The sequence below is a fragment of the Strigops habroptila genome, chromosome 15 (assembly GCF_004027225.2).
Source record: "Strigops habroptila isolate Jane chromosome 15, bStrHab1.2.pri, whole genome shotgun sequence".
NCBI lineage: Eukaryota > Metazoa > Chordata > Aves > Psittaciformes > Psittacidae > Strigops > Strigops habroptila.
Window position 1 is genome coordinate 9,981,480 of NC_044291.2, and position 18,197 is coordinate 9,999,676.

The 18,197-nt window shown below is 47.5% G+C and overlaps 1 protein-coding gene across 1 annotated transcript; it reads right to left on the reverse strand.

The window, feature by feature from the left end:
- Positions 1–1,144: 1,144 nt before the first annotated feature.
- NELFB (negative elongation factor complex member B) lies at positions 1,145–15,919 on the reverse strand. The gene is made up of 13 exons (XM_030507253.1): positions 15,735–15,919; positions 15,427–15,590; positions 15,139–15,238; positions 14,177–14,407; positions 12,685–12,870; positions 10,722–10,834; positions 9,994–10,096; positions 8,968–9,063; positions 7,481–7,623; positions 6,394–6,500; positions 5,321–5,462; positions 4,426–4,534; positions 1,145–3,894 (listed from the first exon to the last, which is right to left on the reverse strand). The coding sequence occupies exons 1-13, from the start codon at positions 15,834–15,836 to the stop codon at positions 3,757–3,759; spliced, it is 1,734 nt and encodes a 577-aa protein (XP_030363113.1). The 5' UTR covers positions 15,837–15,919; the 3' UTR covers positions 1,145–3,756.
- Between the last annotated feature and the right edge of the window lie 2,278 nt (positions 15,920–18,197).

An 18,197-nucleotide genomic window follows, 5' to 3' on the forward strand; every position in this document is an offset into this window, starting at 1 on the left:
CATAGCAAGAATAATTTGGTGAGGCTCCAGGTTTCCCAGCAGTAAGGAGTAATTCTGTCCATCTGCACGGAACCATCACTCCACGGACCAGGCAGAGCCACATTCCTGGAGGAGCAGTGAGGGAGCCAGCACCAGTGCCTGGTTCATCCATCCGTGCAGAGCAGCTCCAGCCCACAGACCTGAGCTGCTCCAGAGGCACAGCACAGGGACCATGGGGTGAAGTTCAGGACAACCCAAGCTTTGTGCTCCCCTCACACAAAGACAGGCCAGACGTGGAGATGTGCCTTCCCAAACCTGGCCACTTCAGTTCAGCCCAGGAATCGAACTGATCTGGGCAGAACATACAAGAAACCTGGGGAGGGGCTTTGGACAAGGGCCTGTAGGGACAGGACAAGGGGAATGGCTTTAACCTGACAGAGGGGAGATTGAGATGAGCTCTTAGGCAGAAGTTCTTCCCTGTGAGGGTGCTGAGGCGCTGGCACAGGGTGCCCAGAGAAGCTGTGGCTGCCCCATCCCTGGCAGTGTTCAAGGCCAGGTTGGACACAGGGGCTTGGAGCAACCTGCTCTAGTGGAAGGTGACCCTGCCTGTGGCAGGGGGTTGGAGCTGGGTGAGCTTTAAGGTCCCTTCCAGCCCAAAGTATTCTATGATTCCATGTGTCCTACACACAGCTCTGGCCCCTGCTCTGTGGAGGTTCACACATCCCACAGGTGTGTGAGTGGTTTCTGGCACTGGGATGAAATCATTCTCACCTCAAAGCATGGAAGCAGATCACTGTGTTCACTACTAAAAGGATGTTTCCTGGAAAGTATCCCTTATGTTGCTCCCACTCTCAGCTGCCCACATTTCCCCCCCTCAGCCCAAGCAGCCACCAGCACAAGTAATGGGCAGTTTGTCCTCTGGGACTCAATTCCCTTATGGATTTAAACAACCTGGGAAAAATCCCCAGCATGTATCTCGGTGTACAGGCTGAAACACAAGAGCCCTTTCCACCAAGTAGTAAACCACACAGCCTGGATTAAAAGGAGTTCATGCTGCAGGAGTGGTCATGTGGGTAAGAGAAACCTTTAGTAACCAAGAGAACCCTCCCCACAAACCTTTGAGTCTGAGCAGAGCGTGGGGCCTCAATAAGTTCACTGTGAAAGGTTTGCCAGCAGCGTGGGATGTTATTGTGTGTCAGTTACCATGACAGTTTAAATGGTTTAAAACAAAACTTTGCAAGAAAAACATGATTGTTATACCCAGATCCTGCTTCCAACAAGTCTGATGCCTGAATTGCTGAGAGCTGCCAAAGGCAACACCGACCTTGGGAGCTGGAGTGCAGAGGAGGTGCACGGAGGTGGTACGGGCTAGAGGACAGCGCCCCTGTCCCATCCACAAACCTAACCCAGCTTCCCATTGCCCACAAGATACAGGCAGGTCCCTGCATAAAAGGAGAAATAAAGCACCAAGGTGACGAAAAGAGGTGATGCTCACTTGCCTCATGCAGCATCTGAGAGCTCAAGAGGAAGAAAACCATGCAAAGAGGGAGACAGCAGCTATGGGGAGGGATTCCATCTCTACTTAATCAGCATCTGGTTTTTGTTTTGGACACAGCTTTGGGAAATGGAGAAGCCTCACAAGCAGGATTTGGCACTGGCAGTGCTCAAGTCCCAGGAAACAAGCAGGGACAGGGGAAAAAAATCATCCAGAAACAGGATGGAGAAGGAAGTGACAGGGCATGGCCAGCACAGAGGGGAAATTCCAAGGATTAACTGTGCCTGACCAACCCAACAACCTGCTATAAGGAGATGCTTGGCCTGGTGGATGGGGGAGCACAGTGTAGCTTACTCTGACTTTAAAAGGGCTTTTGACACAACTGTCTGAGTAATCCACACAGGCACATCACCTTGAGACAGTTCAGATGGCTGCATGGCACCAGGCAGGACACACTCAGGGGGCTGTGAGCTACAGCACAAAGCCCAGCTGGCAGCTCACTACTCACAGCATTCCTCAGGGGTCATTAATGGGGCTAATATCCTTCAATGCCTCTATTTAGAGCCTGAAGACAGAACACACCCTCAGCAAAGGACACCAGGTTGTGGGCATGCCTGACACATGGGGCAGGGCTGTTCAAAGGGACCCCCCTCCTCAACAGGCTGGAGAAATGGCCCAGCAGAAACCGCGTGAAACTCAAAGGTAAATGCAAATTCCTGCTCTTGAGCAACCTCACCTCGGCTGGTCCTGCTCTGAGGCAGGACCACGCATCCTCAGAGGTGCCTTCCTACCTGAATTACTCTGCCATTCAGAGTAAGCCATGCAGACAGCTTCCTGCCTACAGGGGACTGGCAAGACTTTTCCAGGCACATTGTAACCTCTTGAAATCAGCGTAAAGTGCACGGTAAACTCACACAACCCATTCTCCTCCCATGTCCATCTTCCTGCACACTCTACCTGAGGCTGTGGTAAAAGCAGAACAGGAATTAACTGTAGCAGTACAGACAGCAACACAAACAAGCCACGAAGAACAGGCTATTTTTTCAAAGACAGAATTTCACCCCACCTACACTCAAACCCTTTTGTCACAGGAGAATGTGCTAGTGCCTGGGTTTTTTCTTCCCCCACTGGCTCCCAGGCTCATTTCAAACTACTCCTTTGGAGAAAAGGGAAGAGAATGATTCAATTTCTGGCCTTCTTTGCAAGAGCCTAATTGAGAAGATGGCTGTTCACTGCTTCTTGGTCAGGTGACAGTGGTGGGCATCTCTGACTAATGCAGCATGTCCTACCATGCACCAGAAGAGCTAGAACCTCAATCAGGGAATGGTATCAGTGGAGCTTTTCTCCTCTGACATTTCCTTCTGTTGATCATCTTCTCCAAAAAGCCAGAGAGCAAACTAACAAATGAAGTCCGTTTAAGGCCACGGAGCTGCTGCGAGGGCTGGAGCAGCTCTGCTCTGGAGCCAGGCTGAGAGAGCTGGGCTGGGGCAGCCTGGAGAAGAGAAGGCTCCTGAAGGGGAGACCTTAGAGCAGCTCCAGTGCCTAAAGGGGCTCCAGGAAACCTGGAGAGGGGCTTTGGACAAGGGCCTGGAGGGACAGGCCAAGAGGAATGGCTTTAACCTGCCAGAGGGGAGATTGAGATGAGCTCTGAGGCAGAAGCTCTTCCCTGGGAGGGTGCTGAGGTGCTGGCACAGGGTGCCCAGAGAAGCTGTGGCTGCCCCATCCCTGGCAGAGTTCAAGGCCAGGTTGGACACAGGGGCTTGGAGCAACCTGCTCTAGTGGAAGGTGTCCCTGCCCGTGGCAGGGGGTTGGAGCTGGATGAGCTTTAAGGTCCCCTCCAACGCAAACAAGTCTGGGATTCTATGAAGAAAGCTATGGTTAGCCCTCAGAAGTTCACGCTACCTGCTCAACCATAACGGAGTTAAACACTCATTGATCAGTTCTTAAAGGAGAATTTAAAAATACAAGATGCCAAGCTTAAAAATATGCCTTTTTTTGGGAAATAAAAAAAACAAAACTAAAACCCAAAGTCAGATTTTAAAGTGGATCTACAAGACGACACCCAGCTATCTTTAAGAAAAGTAAACCTTGCAATGCACTGCATACAGTTTTCTAACCAGCAAGAGCCAGTGGGGTGGGTAATCTGCAGTGTTTCCTGAAAGAGCTCGAATGGCTTTTGGTTTGGTTTCCACCCTGTAGGCAGAGACACTTGAAAGGCAGCACAGTGCCTTCACGCTGCAGAGCACGAGGATAGTTCCTCTCCTGTGTCACTCAGGCAGAGCTCAGCGTGAGGCTGGTGTGGGCACAGTGGGCAGGGGCAGCTCCATGGAGGGGGTCTCAGTCACTTCAGCCGGACTCGGCTTCCGAAGCTCCAGTTTCTCAGTGAGTTGGTTGTAAAGCTCCTTCACAGCTTCCCCACTCTGCAGAATGAGAATTAGGGGGGGAACAAACAGAAGAGTTATACTTCATTCTTCATCAGGGACTGCAGCGATAGGACAAGGGGTGATGGGTTCAAACTGAAACAGGGAAAGTTCAGGTTAGATATAAGGAAGAAGTTCTTCCCTGTGAGGGTGCTGAGGCGCTGGCACAGGGTGCCCAGAGAAGCTGTGGCTGCCCCATCCCTTGTTCAAGGCCAGGTTGGACAGAGCCTTGGGCGACATGGTCTAGTGTGAGGTGTCCCTGCCCATGGCAGGGGGTTGGAACTGGATGATCTTAAGGTCCTTTCCAACCCTAACTATTCTATGATTCTATGTCACTACTAACTAGAACACTAAGCATGAAATTACCCTGTGTTTTAACACAAAGCAACAGAGAAAGAGGAAGTTCCAAGCTAATTAAGACACAACTTGGTACACTTGGAAAGCAGAGCACATGTTCCATTAAGCGACATCTGGAAAGGCAGCTGCTTTTATTTGCTATTAAGTTTCCCTTTCTCTTGCTTCCTTTCTTACCTGCTTGGTGGGTTCCAAAGCCTTCTGGAGAGACTCTAATTTGGCAGGTGCCACTTTGTGATGCAGATGAAGCAGCAGCCTTAGCACATGTCTGTGTACATTCTCCTTTCTGCAAAAAGCAATTTAAAGCAGAGGAGCTGATATCAACAAACACCATCTTGAGAAGAAGAAAGCTACAGCAACAGCACCAGAATAATTCACACCCCCACAGACTGTTGCAATTTTCCCAGACACCTGAGAATTGTAGCCTGTGTGCTACAAAGCACTAACCCTGCCTTAAGACTTTCCAGGAATTCAGGTAATTCTTCAACAGGAGTGGGCTAACTGGAGCACCCATGAGGAAGGAGGGGGAGATTTTAAGCATAGTACATGGCAGCAGCTGGTCTCTCTGCTGGACAGGCCACATTGTGCATGCAGGAGGATGTTTGTGTCTCACTGTACGTGGAGGAGGTGGCAGCAGCAGCAGCAGCATGTGCTGCTGTGCCTGAACAGCACCTCTGGTCACTTTGGGAAAGCCTCCTGGGGGTTGGATCTGGGCTGTAGGCCACCAGCTGAACCACTCTGAATTAACGGATACAAACAGATTCTCTGTGTGCAAAGAGCTGAAGTTAGCTCTTCATATTCAGAGCTAGTGCAAAGCAGGAAGCATATTGTCTATTGCAACTCCAACTTAGGAATAATGAATTACAATTTAGGTAATAATTCATAATCAACACTTCACAATTCTGCTGATAAAAACTTGATCACAAAATATAAACCTTTCCTTAAAGAAGAACAGCATCACGGTAACATTTCCACTCTGTATGAAGAGTTTGCTTAACTAAAGCACTACAACTCTCTCAGGTATCCTTCAAACTCACTTCCCCCACTTTCCCCTGAGGAAAATCCAATTTACCTTGAGCAGGCAGTGAGAAAGAAGTTGTCAAAGAGACTGGTGCAGAATTCCTCAAGTGCAAATTCCTCACCCAGCAGCGTCAGGTTTCCAGTAAGCAGATGCAGAAAGATATCACCGAAGGCCAAGTCACTGAAAGTCTCAACTATACAACATGAAAAGGAAGGAGACTGAGACTCATGTGCCAAAACCTGACTACAGAGCAGATGTTCCTGCTGAAAACTCTGCAGTGAGATTCCCTTTTCAAACACGTAGCCTAGGGAGGTGGCTTTGACCTTTCAGACATAAAAGATTAGGAGCAGAGAGGTGAGAAGACATAGAAAGCCCATGTCTTCACCAAGGCTGAAGCCTTGCTCCTGCCAGTATCACAGTCCCCTGCTACCCTTCGCCAGCACCCTCTGCTCAGGGCCACATCCACCTCTCTGCACTCCTCAGACCCTGCAGGGAGCAGATGCAAATCACTTACCACTGGAAAACTCACCCATGTATATGAGCTGACAGTGCAGCAAAGGGTTCAGAGAACACCAGAGCCAGGGTGAGGGGTGGGAAATGAACCCTCACTGCCACTACTGGGAGCTGCAATTCCTAAGATTGTCTCAGAGCTCTTGTGCAACTCACTCCAGAGAAGTCAGTCAAGGTAATCCCAGGCAAAAAAAAATGAAGGCTGTGTTCAGTCCTGTTTTGTGACAGGCTTTTTTACCATACAAAGCCAAGTCCCAAGATTCTGGCCACCTGGAATTACTATGAGCAGCAGCAGAATTAAGCCTCCTGCTCTTTTACCTTTCAGATTTATTCCAGGCAGCTCTCAACTCATCTCATTGTTAATACAGCCTTTGATCTAAGCAACTACTGACCATCAGCCACAGCCCCTAAATTCTCAGATCAGCAGAGAAGTACCCTAATTGCAGACAAAAAAAGACCAACCACTTCTGCAGGGCCTTACAACTAAGTCACCAGAAGAGCCAAAGGCAGAACATCATGTCTTTAATGCTGAAATCACTTTCACCCCAGGTTTGCTTGCCTCCTGGGTGTCCAGTACAAGGCAAACAGCTACAGTGATGAGACAAAAAACTTACCTAGTGCTGGCAGGAGCCTGAGGAAAGCATTCTTGTTCCTCTGTTTAGTGATGTGAAGGATGTAATACAGACCAATCTCACAAGCTATTCTGTTCTCCTGCAAGAATCTGTTATGGCAGAAGCAAAGTTTCTTAATGAATAAAGCTAAAACAGATTATATATTCTTTTAAGAGAGTTTAAAATACCACACCAAGCAGTTACAGCAGTAACCAATCTCAAACCCACTGAAGAGCAGCTACTCAGTGACTGAGTAGATGATGATCACTGTGTTCACTACCATAGTCCAGAAAAATCTACCATTCAACGAATGTTGTGCTGTCTAGCCATCAAACAGTTGGATTTTTCAACATTTAGACTAGTATTTATGATCAAAGTGCTCTTCAAACTGGGTTTTAGATGAAGCCCAAATTATATTATATAACTATAATCATATATTATAATTATATATTATATATAAAAATTAAATAAAGCCCAATATTGTTTTGCTAGTTTCCTAAAGGTCAAATATCAACAGTGATAGAGGAGAATACAACCCTGAGGATGCCCAGATTGTGGCACGCAGATTAGAGTTGTGCTGGAAATTAGTGCAAGATCTGAATACAAGAGAGCACACAAAGGTCTTCTTTATCTTTTTGAGGCCCCTGAGGTGACAGGCTACCAACAGAGAATGAGTGTGTGACAAAAATGCCAACTTCACAATTTACAACAGCCCTCTTCAGAACCAAGCACAGGCACCCACCCAGCTGCAACCAAGTATCACCCGCTCCTTGTTCACTTTTTGGGAAGCTACACAAGCAGTGTACTTGGAAGCAGTAACACCAAACACTTCCATATTCAACCTACCAAAAGAATGGTTGTTACAAGAAATATTACTTTGCGTAGATTTTATTTGAAGAATCGTAGTGGAAACCTGTTCTGCTAAAGGAAAAGCTCAGGTTTGATTAACTGGCACTAAATCTTACCCCCAGGAAGTCTTCACTTTACCACACAGAGTGTCTTCCCCTGTCTGTGTTAGCTGGCTCCTTGCTGCTTTGCTTTGGTAACAACTCTATGTAACAACACAAAGTCAGTGAGGCAGGTTACGTACTTGGTGAAAGCTTCAGGGATGGTGCTGGGGTAGGGAATTGGTCCCTTCTCCTCTGAGGGCAGTTTCTGATCTACGTTGAACGTGTGGTCATCCACCACAAAGGACATCAGCATAGGCAAGAACCTGGTGATCAACTCAACTTCCTTGGAGAGATGGAAGAACAGAGGGAAAAGAATAATGCTTTTGTCAGTCACTTCATGCCACCTAATGGTCCCACAGTGCTGTTACAGACAGTGAGGCACCAGTATGAGCCCCATCCTACAGTTGGGAAAACAAGCTTCCATTACCCAGTTCCAGTCAAAATTCTTGAGCCAATCACTTCCACGTGTTCCACTGGTAATTTGGAAAACTACTTCACCTCATCTCCAGAAATACTCCTGCTCAAATCCTTTCTCTTGACAATCACTTAGCATTTCTTCTGTGAGACATTCCCCAATGCTGCTGCAAGCTCTGCATGTTAAGGATGATACCAACTGCTTTTATCAACAATAACAAATCATTTTCTCCATTCCCTATGCTGACAGGGATCACTGTTAGAAGAGCAACAATAAAGAGCAGCTCCCCACACAGGGCAGATCAGCCTATGTTGTATGGGATTCACAGAATGGGAAGTTACAGCTTGTGACAGTAAGAGATAAAACAGATTTGAAATACAGATTTAGAGATTCCCTTCAGGAAAAGCTTCACAAGTTCTTTCTAAGAGATTCATGAGAGCACCTCTGCAAGTCAAATCACAGTCATACTCACTGTTACAATCTCAGTATGAATGCACACCCTGTGGTAAATTTAAATGTGCAATCAACCTGTAATATATATTTTGGAGACTTCAAATGCCCCCCTAGGTAGATATTTGCTGCTTTATAGTTCAGAACAGAAGCAGCAAATTTCTCTTGAGGAACAGCCCTGCTGTGCAGCTTCCCGCCATCAGCTGAACATACCAGCTCCAGAACTACACCAGGCCTGCCCTTTGGAAAAGTATTTCCAAAGCAGGAAAGGCTGTAGCTAAATGTGGCACTAGACAACATGGCTACAAGATAGCCAGAAGGGAGCAACATTCTTCACCTCAGTGAAAAGCTGTTACACTGCTTCCAGTTTCAGACCAGCCTCTGAAATCCCACTTTCCTCATCCAAGATGCGTTTTACAAACGTATCAGTTGTGTAGTGATGTATCCAGGAACAATGTTCTGTACCCAGTTGTGTTGCCAGGAACAATGAGCACCCAGTGCAGAATCTAACAGAGGTACAGTCTGATTTAAAACAGCAGGGCCAGGCATTCATGTAAAGAAGAAAGCAAGTAAATTAAGCTAAATTAAGCAGGTAAGTAAGCTTACAGTGTGTCTGCTTAGGCTGCTGCTGTGACCACTTACACACTTTGTCTAAGGAAGCTGTGATGAGAAGTATGATAAATCAGGGATGCAATAAAATAATGATCAAGTCTAAATTTGTTTCATTAAATGTGTTAAATTCTACACATCAGAATGACTCACCATTTTTGGTTCCTTGAAGACTTGACTGTCAATCATGTCCCAGGCCCCCTGTCCCAAAGACAGCATCCTGAGGAGCAGCAGCATATCTGGGCTTTCCTTGGATTTTTAAGGGGAGGAGAAAAACAGCTGTTTTGATCTTCCACAAGTTGCTCATACAAATATTGATTTGGAAGTAGTGCTTTACACTCAAAGCTCTCCAAGTCTGCTAGAGGCATTCAGTTCTCCCATTTATTGACAACCGATTCCTCAAATGGGACTCAAATAACAGACACACCTGAGGGTTTGTGGGGTTTAGTAACATTCTATAATGCACCAAGAAGCATGCAGCCAATCTGATCCTATTTTTAAAGGTGTCCAGCCAAATCAGTACACTGAAATATAACATGTGACAGGACAAATCAAGTCATCTCAGCAGAAGTAAGGAGGAGAAAGTGTAAGCGGGACAATGGGGTTTTGGTTATATTGTGCCCTGAAACTAGAACAATTTTCAGTCCTACACTGGAAGCTCTTCAATCCAACAATCAAATTTAACTCAGGGATAAACCCAGCAAATGCCTTATGCTGTTCAGACACCTGTAAGGTTACACTCCTTTCACATTTAAGTACCTCCTGCAGTCACTGCTTGCAGGAAGTGTATTATATCACAACCACCAGACCAGAACAGTGTAAACTAATCCTCTGTATTTACCATGGTGGGGACAAAAGGCTGCTGCTGTTAGGCAAACTGATGGAAGGACAAAGCAGGGAGGCACCTTTCTATATGTGCATAGCTGTTAGGATAGAATGAGCTGTGCAAAGAATTCACAGTCATTTCAGAGAGCTCCAAAACACCTGTGTCCAAACAGTGCTCCTGCAGAGCTCTGAGGTATGTGCTACGAACGAAGAGGGAGCATCTTGTTTCCCTTATCTCAGTTTACACATGCATTTGAGAACTTACATGTACTTCTACAGTGCCAGTCCCGTGCTTATGGATGCTATTCATTTAAGACAACAGTTCAGATTATATACACAAGCTGCAACACTCACCCTGGGTAAGGTGTCCTGCCCAACCAGGTCTTGCAGGTGCCTTATGGTACTCAAGGCTAAGGTGTTAATGGCAAAGGGATCACACAGGATCATTGATAAGTCCCTGAGAAGAAGTAAAAATCAAATACGTGCCATACAAAATAAACAATCCAACCATACAGTCCCATATGTAGCTATAGACACCAGCTTCCTAAACATGTGTCACTAGGTTAAGACGTTTGAGCCCACTCTTTGTTGCCATCCTGTCAACTATCAGATGTAACATCAAAGCAGTGTGTATGTAGGTAGACACAGGGCAAGTACTGTAACAATACCTTTACTATGATAAGGTAAAACCTGAGTTTCTCTCTTTTGTTACCTACAGGTGTCCAACTGATAAACCTTCTCCATTTATAGCCCTGTAAAAACATCATTAGTGTTATTTCTTCAACTTCAATGTTATCTGAAAACAATTACTACAAGTCTTCTGCACTGAAATCACACAGGAGTCCTCCCACAGTCAGTTACCAGGCCACAGGGGAGACTCAAGAGTGGTAACTTAATACAAGCTATGTCACCAGAACGTGCTTAGCTATGCCCTAGTGCATGCGTACTGGATGTGACTGCACCGAAGAGCTACCAGCTGTTAGCAGGCTCCAGGGAAGAATTGACACCTACAATACCTGCAGGATGCTGTGACTGCCAGGAACCCATTTTCAGTTTCTCAATAAATAGCTCAAGCACCTTACCCCAACACTTGTTCTTGTCCTTTCTTCACCCCATCCAGAAACCCCTGCAATTCCCGAGCTCTCTTGTTGTCCACAAACTTCTCCCGAATGCAAGCATCAAGGCACCAGGTGAACTGTCACAAAAACAGAGAAAGCTTTATGAAGCACAGCCACTCATGAAACCTGCAGTAAGATACACCATGTCAGACAAATCTGGCTCAAATGACTGGGACCACCTACACAGGAGGGACTTGGAGCTGTTGGAGCAAGTCCAGAGAAAAGCCATGGAGCTGCTGCGAGGGCTGGAGCAGCTCTGCTCTGGAGCCAGGCTGAGAGAGCTGGGCTGGGGCAGCCTGGAGAAGAGAAGGCTCCTGAAGGGGAGACCTTAGAGCAGCTCCAGTGCCTAAAGGGGCTCCAGGAAACCTGGAGAGGGGCTTTGGTCAAGGGCCTGTAGGGACAGGACAAGGGGAATGGCTTTAACCTGCCAGAGGGGAGATTGAGATGAGCTCTGAGGCAGAAGCTCTTCCCTGTGAGGGTGCTGAGGCGCTGGCACAGGGTGCCCAGAGAAGCTGTGGCTGCCCCGTCCCTGGCAGTGTTCAAGGCCAGGTTGGACACAGGGGCTTGGAGCAACCTGCTCTAGTGGAAGGTGTCCCTGCCCGTGGCAGGGGGTTGGAGCTGGGTGAGCTTTAAGGTCCCTTCCAATCCAAACCAGCCTGGGATTTTATGATCTCCAAATAGGTGGAATTAATACACTTTAATAGTACACTTAGGTATGATACCAAGCTGGTCACAAATACAGGAGGTCAGAAATACAAGCATCCCAAAAGGAGGACAGAGATACCAATGTAGGTTAACCTGGTGTACTTTCTCTGCTCCCAAGAAAGGCATTCCCTGGCAATCAAGGAGCCATGTATAAAATATACCAGTGCCCAGGGCACTGGATCAAGGTGGATTTACACAAGGAGGCAGAGAAAGAAGCAGCAGCACTTAGCAAGAACAGCACAGGGTATTTTAGCCACTGCAGTACCACTCCCACCCTGGACGTAGGGGATACTAACAGTGGAGATGCTTCTGCTTTAGAGCTGTACTATCAAAATGGAAAAAGATGGTTAAGTGAAATGTTATTTGACCCCAAATTAAGGTCTTTTTCCTCCCCTTTCAGAAAACAACATATATTTCCCCCAACATTTCAATGGTCAAAAAGGACAACTTGCTGAATTTGCTGTGATGCTTTCAGCAGGCTCCCTGCCTTTGCAGAAGTCACTGCCTGTTGCAGTGGCAAAATGAAGTTGATGAAAGTGAACTTGAACAAGAATTGCCCTTTTGTATTCAGTCCCTGCATACTGATTTTGGGAGTCTTGATCAGAAGACATTAAAAATCACGCAGTAACATTTATCATCACTTTAGGGCATAATCTCTATAAGCACAACAAACATAAAACTTAGCAATATTACTTAAGAGAAAAAGCCTTGTTCTAGATCAGTGATGCTAACCATGGACAAAGGACCACAACAAGATCCTGGTGTGACATTAACACAGCTGCCACCCCCCAATAGTTTCATAGTTTAATGTTTTCTTGTAATTCAAGATTCAAAGTATTTAATGTTACATACAAGTTTACCAACGGATGGAGTGTATCACACCAAGCACAGCAGGGAAGGAAGCAAGACCTGATTAAGAACCTGGGGCTGGCTAACAGTTTTGATCACTTTCTGCAGCACCTCCATAGGTCAGATTAGGCACTGCACAAGTACCATAAACTTCAATGATTTATGGTTTATGAAATGAAAGCAAGCTGCTGGTTAACCAAGATGAGATTTTCACCTGAAGTTCCAAGGAATACAAGATGACTTTTGCATTCAAGGTCTGAACTCTCTTCACAGAGAGGAGTCATCTTCTCTGGGCTGAAGTCCTGCAGGGCAGCAGGTACGGGTGAAACAAAATTCTCCAGTAATACTCTTATGTGTCCCACATGATTAATACCTTATGACAGGGGTCAACAGTGCAGATTTCACTGATTTCCAGGTCGTGCAGTGACATGAGGAGCTCTGCCCGTAGTGTGCAGTAATGAATATTCCTTGTGCGGAGGAAGAGGGTTCTCAGAAACTGCAATACCATGTCATAGAGCTTCACATTCTTCCCAATCATCTGGGTCAGCTTCTGAACCACCTAAACAAAGCAGAAAAAACGTGCACTCAGTACCAAGAGATGCTGTTATTTCATGCACGCACAATGTGAATTCATTCTTTTACATGATTTATTGAGACTGAACCATCTGCACTGAAAGGAGTTCCTGGAAAGGAACTATTTATACCAAGATTTCCAAGAGCATTTGTTCAAGAGATGTTCACCAAATCTTTCATAGCCATAATGAAATAGAGAATGTCCAGAAAAGGTTCTCTTCCCAAAGGAAATTGAAGCATTTGTAGAATAAGGTTCTCAGTTATGTGAAAGAACCAGTGCCTGTTACTGATCAATCACAGAAACTAAATGAGCTTCTGAAAGCAAAACCAAACCCAAACCGACCTCCCCATGTAACAGAGTGCTGCCCTCTCTGCAATTAAAGCTTTCTGCTGCCTTATCACTGCAATTCCTTAGCATTCTCCATAGCAAAGGTCCTTACAGAAACTCTGATGTTCCCATTTTGGAGCACAAACCGCCCAAGGTAAAGCCACACACCACACCTGAACCACTGTAATGACTCACTGCTGCCAAGAAGAGACCCACTCCTCAACACCTCTGCCACTGTTCCCTCCCACATCAATCCTGCCTGTGTGATCCATCTTCTTACAATGGCTTTGGTGCCAGCTGATCTCTTTGAGCAGATCAACTCACTCTCTTGGAAAACTACTCACTGGTTTTATTTGCTAGAGTTTCCATAGCAATTACTGAGCTGAATCAGCTCATGGAAGGGTGGCAATCACCAGAGCTACAGGTGCAGAGGAGCAGCCCCTGCCCTTCCTGTGGCTGAGTGTTGGATCAGCTCAGCCACCTCCTGTAATCCCATTCAAAAAGCAATCTCTCCGAATGCCAGCTTAGCTACAACTTGCCATGTCCCTTTCCATTTGTACAAAATAAATGAATAACTAAAGTTTTTGTTGGCCTATGTCCTCAAGAAAAGCAATTTAACATATTCAAACTGATTTGATAGAGCTCCTCAGCCTTTAGAGGTGTATTAAAGCCACACTGAGCAATACAGGAAATTTGGCCTTCCTATTTTTTTTAAGCACATAAACAGCTCAGAATATTAATGAGTTATTGCTCAGAACTGAGTAACTATAAACGTAATTCCTGCAGCTTTCATCAAGATATGTAGGAAGAATCAGCCTGGTATTTCTGGCAAATACTTTGTCTAGTTAAACAGCTTCAGCAGCAAAGTTGGGTGGGTGAAATGGACATTCTTATTTCCTGAGGTGGACTGAAAGCTGGTGAATTCCACTCACAAGCCTGTTGTCAGAGGTTTCCTTGTCCTTACCTCTCCTTGACGCCTTGTTTTGGGAGATGGACTGAAGAAATTGTGCAAGACAGAAATGTCACTGCTGAAGAGAACGTTCTCCTTCTCCAGAATGTATTGCTTCAACAGTGGAGATACCTCATCACCAAACAGAGCCTGGTTGTCCTGCCAAATCTGGCGCTTCACCTCCACTGCACATGCTTTATACAAGTCCTTATCAGCCATCACTAACTTCAGCTTCTTTTCAGGGACCTACAATTAACAGAGCAGTTACCAAGCGCAGAGCAGCTCACCTGCCTGACTGTGCAAGGAGTAAGGAACTGACTGCAGAGGACATCTAAATCATAACCTGGTAATTTACACAAGGATGCAATTTAACAACAGGCAGTATGAGACTCATCTTTTGCCTCACATACCCCTGTAAGCCAGTCCTCAGACACTTAAATTCTTCAACAACAAAGTGACACCCCAAGCTTTCCTTACTTCTTTCAAAGAGGACAAAAGACTTCCTTTAAACCTCTGATGCTGAGATCTGGGATGATGTTTCAGTAACTTACAAAAGTTCTAATAGCTGTTTTGAAGCCATTACCTTAAGTACAATATGATGCTCTTAATAAGGGTACTCCATGACACTTTTGTTTCACAGATCTGAATCTCACTCCTGTCTACTTCTAGTTGCAGTCTTCAATTCTTAACTTCCAGCTGTCACAGATTTTTAAAACAGCTGTGGAAAACTTCACCTATCAGTGAACTTGACAACTTTCAGGAAGCCGCATATATTGAATAAAACAGGGAAATAGCCTCATCTGACTATGAAAATGTAAAATGCTTTTTAAATTACTCTAAGTTACCAGATACAAGAATGTAGTAAATCTTCAGTCAGTTTCTAACACTGAATGACAAACTTGCATTTGTCTGCAGATGGAGCACACAGCCCACTGGCAGCACAGCTGAGAGAAGCCGCACAACGGAGATGGTTTTACCTTGGGCAAGTGCTTCATGACACACATTACCACAGGCTGGATGGAAGGCATCTTGACCAAGGAAAAGCTCTTCTCTAGGAGATCTTCCAGCTTCTTGTATCTGAAAAGACATAACAGCAAGAGACTAAGCACCAAATAACAGTATAAAGCACTAAAGTGGCTCATCTCAAAGCCACCAGAACGTGACCCCCGAGGAACCCAGCCCTTGCAGACGCCACTCGTCCACTGTAACTAGTTTTCACACAGAATCCCCAGCTCAATCCAAACAACCAGCAAGACTTAACAAACCTCTCCTCGACTTTCCCTTCCAAGGCGATGGCAGAGACCCTCTCCAGCAGCTTCTCCCTCAGCTCATCGAAAACCGACTGGTGGAACTCCAGCCGGGGGGTGCCGTGCAGGTCCAGGAAGGGCAGCGCCGACTGCAGGGAGGGCAGCAGCACCCCGTTCTCTGTCTGCCAACACAAACACCGCGCAGCGGTGGAGGAAGCCCATGAGAAAGGATAAACCCCACAAAGCAGAGCCCGCCTCGGGCCCTCCCGCTCTCCCACCTCCCCGCAGCGCCGGCCCCGCCGCGCGGGCATCTCGTCCCGCCCCACCTGGAACTGCTCGATGGCCTTCAGCGGCTCGGTGCAGTTGGTGAGCGTCTCCTTCAGGTCCTCGCCGTTGGCCACCCCCAGCTCCTGCAGCCCCGCGTACATGGCGGCTGCCGGGCCCGCGGGGCCCGCTCCCCGCCGCACCGCGCTCCGACCCACCGCGGGTCCCCCAGCGGAGCGCGGTCCGGCGCTGCGCCCCGCCCCGCGGAACACGCTCCGGCACACAAGGGTTCCGCCACATAAAGGCTCCGCCGCTGCTGCTACTGATGGGTACCCGCGCCCCCAGCCGGCACCGGGGAGCCCCAAGGGACGCTGCTCCGGCAGCAGCATTAGGGCAGCGCGGTCGGGGTTCCAGCGGGGCGAGGGGAATCCCTCCCGGCGGGGCAGCCGCAACTTCTGGCTGGTCCCTAGCAGACAGCGATGAAAAGGGGAAACGCAACCAAAAAGCCTCGCAAAGGAGAAGTGGCCTTTCCCCGTTCATGGTCTGAGCTTTGCAGGCTCGTACTTTCAGAATAGCTGGCGCAGAGCGGGGAAATAAATCTTAACGTGCCCTTCACAAGGGCTGCAGCCAGGCGACAGGATTGTATAAAGCTGCGTCAGTCCAACCCATCGCAGAAACCCCTTTGGCACCTTCCCACAGTTAATATAACTATCTTGGCAAAATCTAATGGATTTAGAGCCACCCCAAACCTTTTGAAGGTTGGGCTGCTGTTGACAGACCCCTGTGAACCCCGATATCCAGGCAGGCGAATGGATGCTCTCCACTATTCCCAGTCATGAGCTGCTACAATGCCCTTCGGTCCCACATTTCCCCTCTCCATGTCCCAGCTGCCAAAGCAGCCCTGCATGGTTTGAGCTGCACGCGGGTGGGTTCTAAAGGAGCAAAGCAGGACTTGCCAGACCACAGCATCATCTGACAGCTCTTTGATAGAACCCTTAGCTTCCAATGATATATCATGATATTGGCATAAACTACCATGACAAGCCCATGGGCAAGAGCAATCAGCCAACCACTTCACACATCTCACGTGCAGCATTCCTTCCAGGCAGGAGGATGCCTGGGGCACCATTTCATTTCCAACACTGCAGCAAGATGAGCCACTGCACAAATCCTTCCCACCACAGCACTTGAAAGCCTGCCTGTCCTCATGGGCAGACAGGAGAGCAGGAGCATGAGGACTGTCAGCACTCTGGAGATTTAATCCCAGCCCCCTTTATAAAGCAGAGCATTGCCAGCCCAAGTGTAGGCAAAACAAAGAATCTCAGATTGGTTTGTGTTGGAAGGGACCTTAAAGCTCATCCAGTTCCAACCCCCTGCCATGGGCAGGGACACCTTCCACTAGAGCAGGTTGCTCCAAGCCCCTGTCTCCAACCTGGCCTTGAACACTGCCAGGGATGGGGCAGCCACAGCTTCTCCGGGCACCCTGTGCCAGCGCCTCAGCACCCTCATCATCAAAAAAGCCTTCCTTATGTGCAATCTAAACCTATCCTCTTTCAGTTTAAGCCCATTGCCCCTTGTCCTGTCACAACAGGACATCTGCAGATGCATTCTAGTTGCTGACCAGCAAAATCAGAACTGGAGCCTAAAGTCTGCAGGAAGAGGAGGAATTCTGCCACTTTGCTTAAAACAACTCTAAGATGGAAAAGTGCATCTCCAAATAACCCTGAGAGGCCAAGAAGGTGTCATTCCTTTAGTTCTGCAGACAGAGGCGTGGCTGGTGAACTGCTCTGCTGGGGGCAAGGTGGTCTTGCCAACAAATGGTCCAGCTCACACACACAAAAGCTTTTCTTTAAGGAGTTGCACTTTTATTCCTAGACCCAGTCCCTGGGAACCAGATGGGACAGCCTGAAAGGAGCCCATCTCCTGGGAACAGCACCTTTTTCTCCAGGAATTCTGGTTTTGGGGACGTGTCTCTGTGGCACCAGAAAGGAGAAAGCAGGCACATGCTTTGTAAAGACTGGGGGTTGGTTATCTTTCATGGGGAGGCTGAGGAAGGGGTGTACAGACACCTATGCTGACACTGACCTTCTGGGGGCAAGAGATCCAAGCAGTCCCTGCTGTCTCACATCCACAGCAACGACCAAACCAGTCAGAGCGTCCTGTAGTGTAAACTCAAATGTGCAGGGGTTTTCCTGCCCCAGGTGCCACCTGATATGAGGCAGGAGCAGCCTGCAGGAACACTGCTCTGCCCCAACCCAGTGCACACGTGCTTGTGGAGAAGCACTCCAGGTTCACCCTGGAGCCTTCAGATCTAGAGTAAACCCAGCAACGAGGAGTTTCCCCACGTCTAATTTTGTCAGCCAGCACTGCCAGGAGCAGAATACCAAACGCATGAGTTCTGCCTGCTTTCTGCTCATCACACAGCTGAGTTAACCCCACAGGTCTGTTTAGCTCAACCCTGTTGCCTGGGGCAGTTTCGAGGTTGCACTGATGCCTTTGCACTGGAACAGGCACGAAGCCATCAT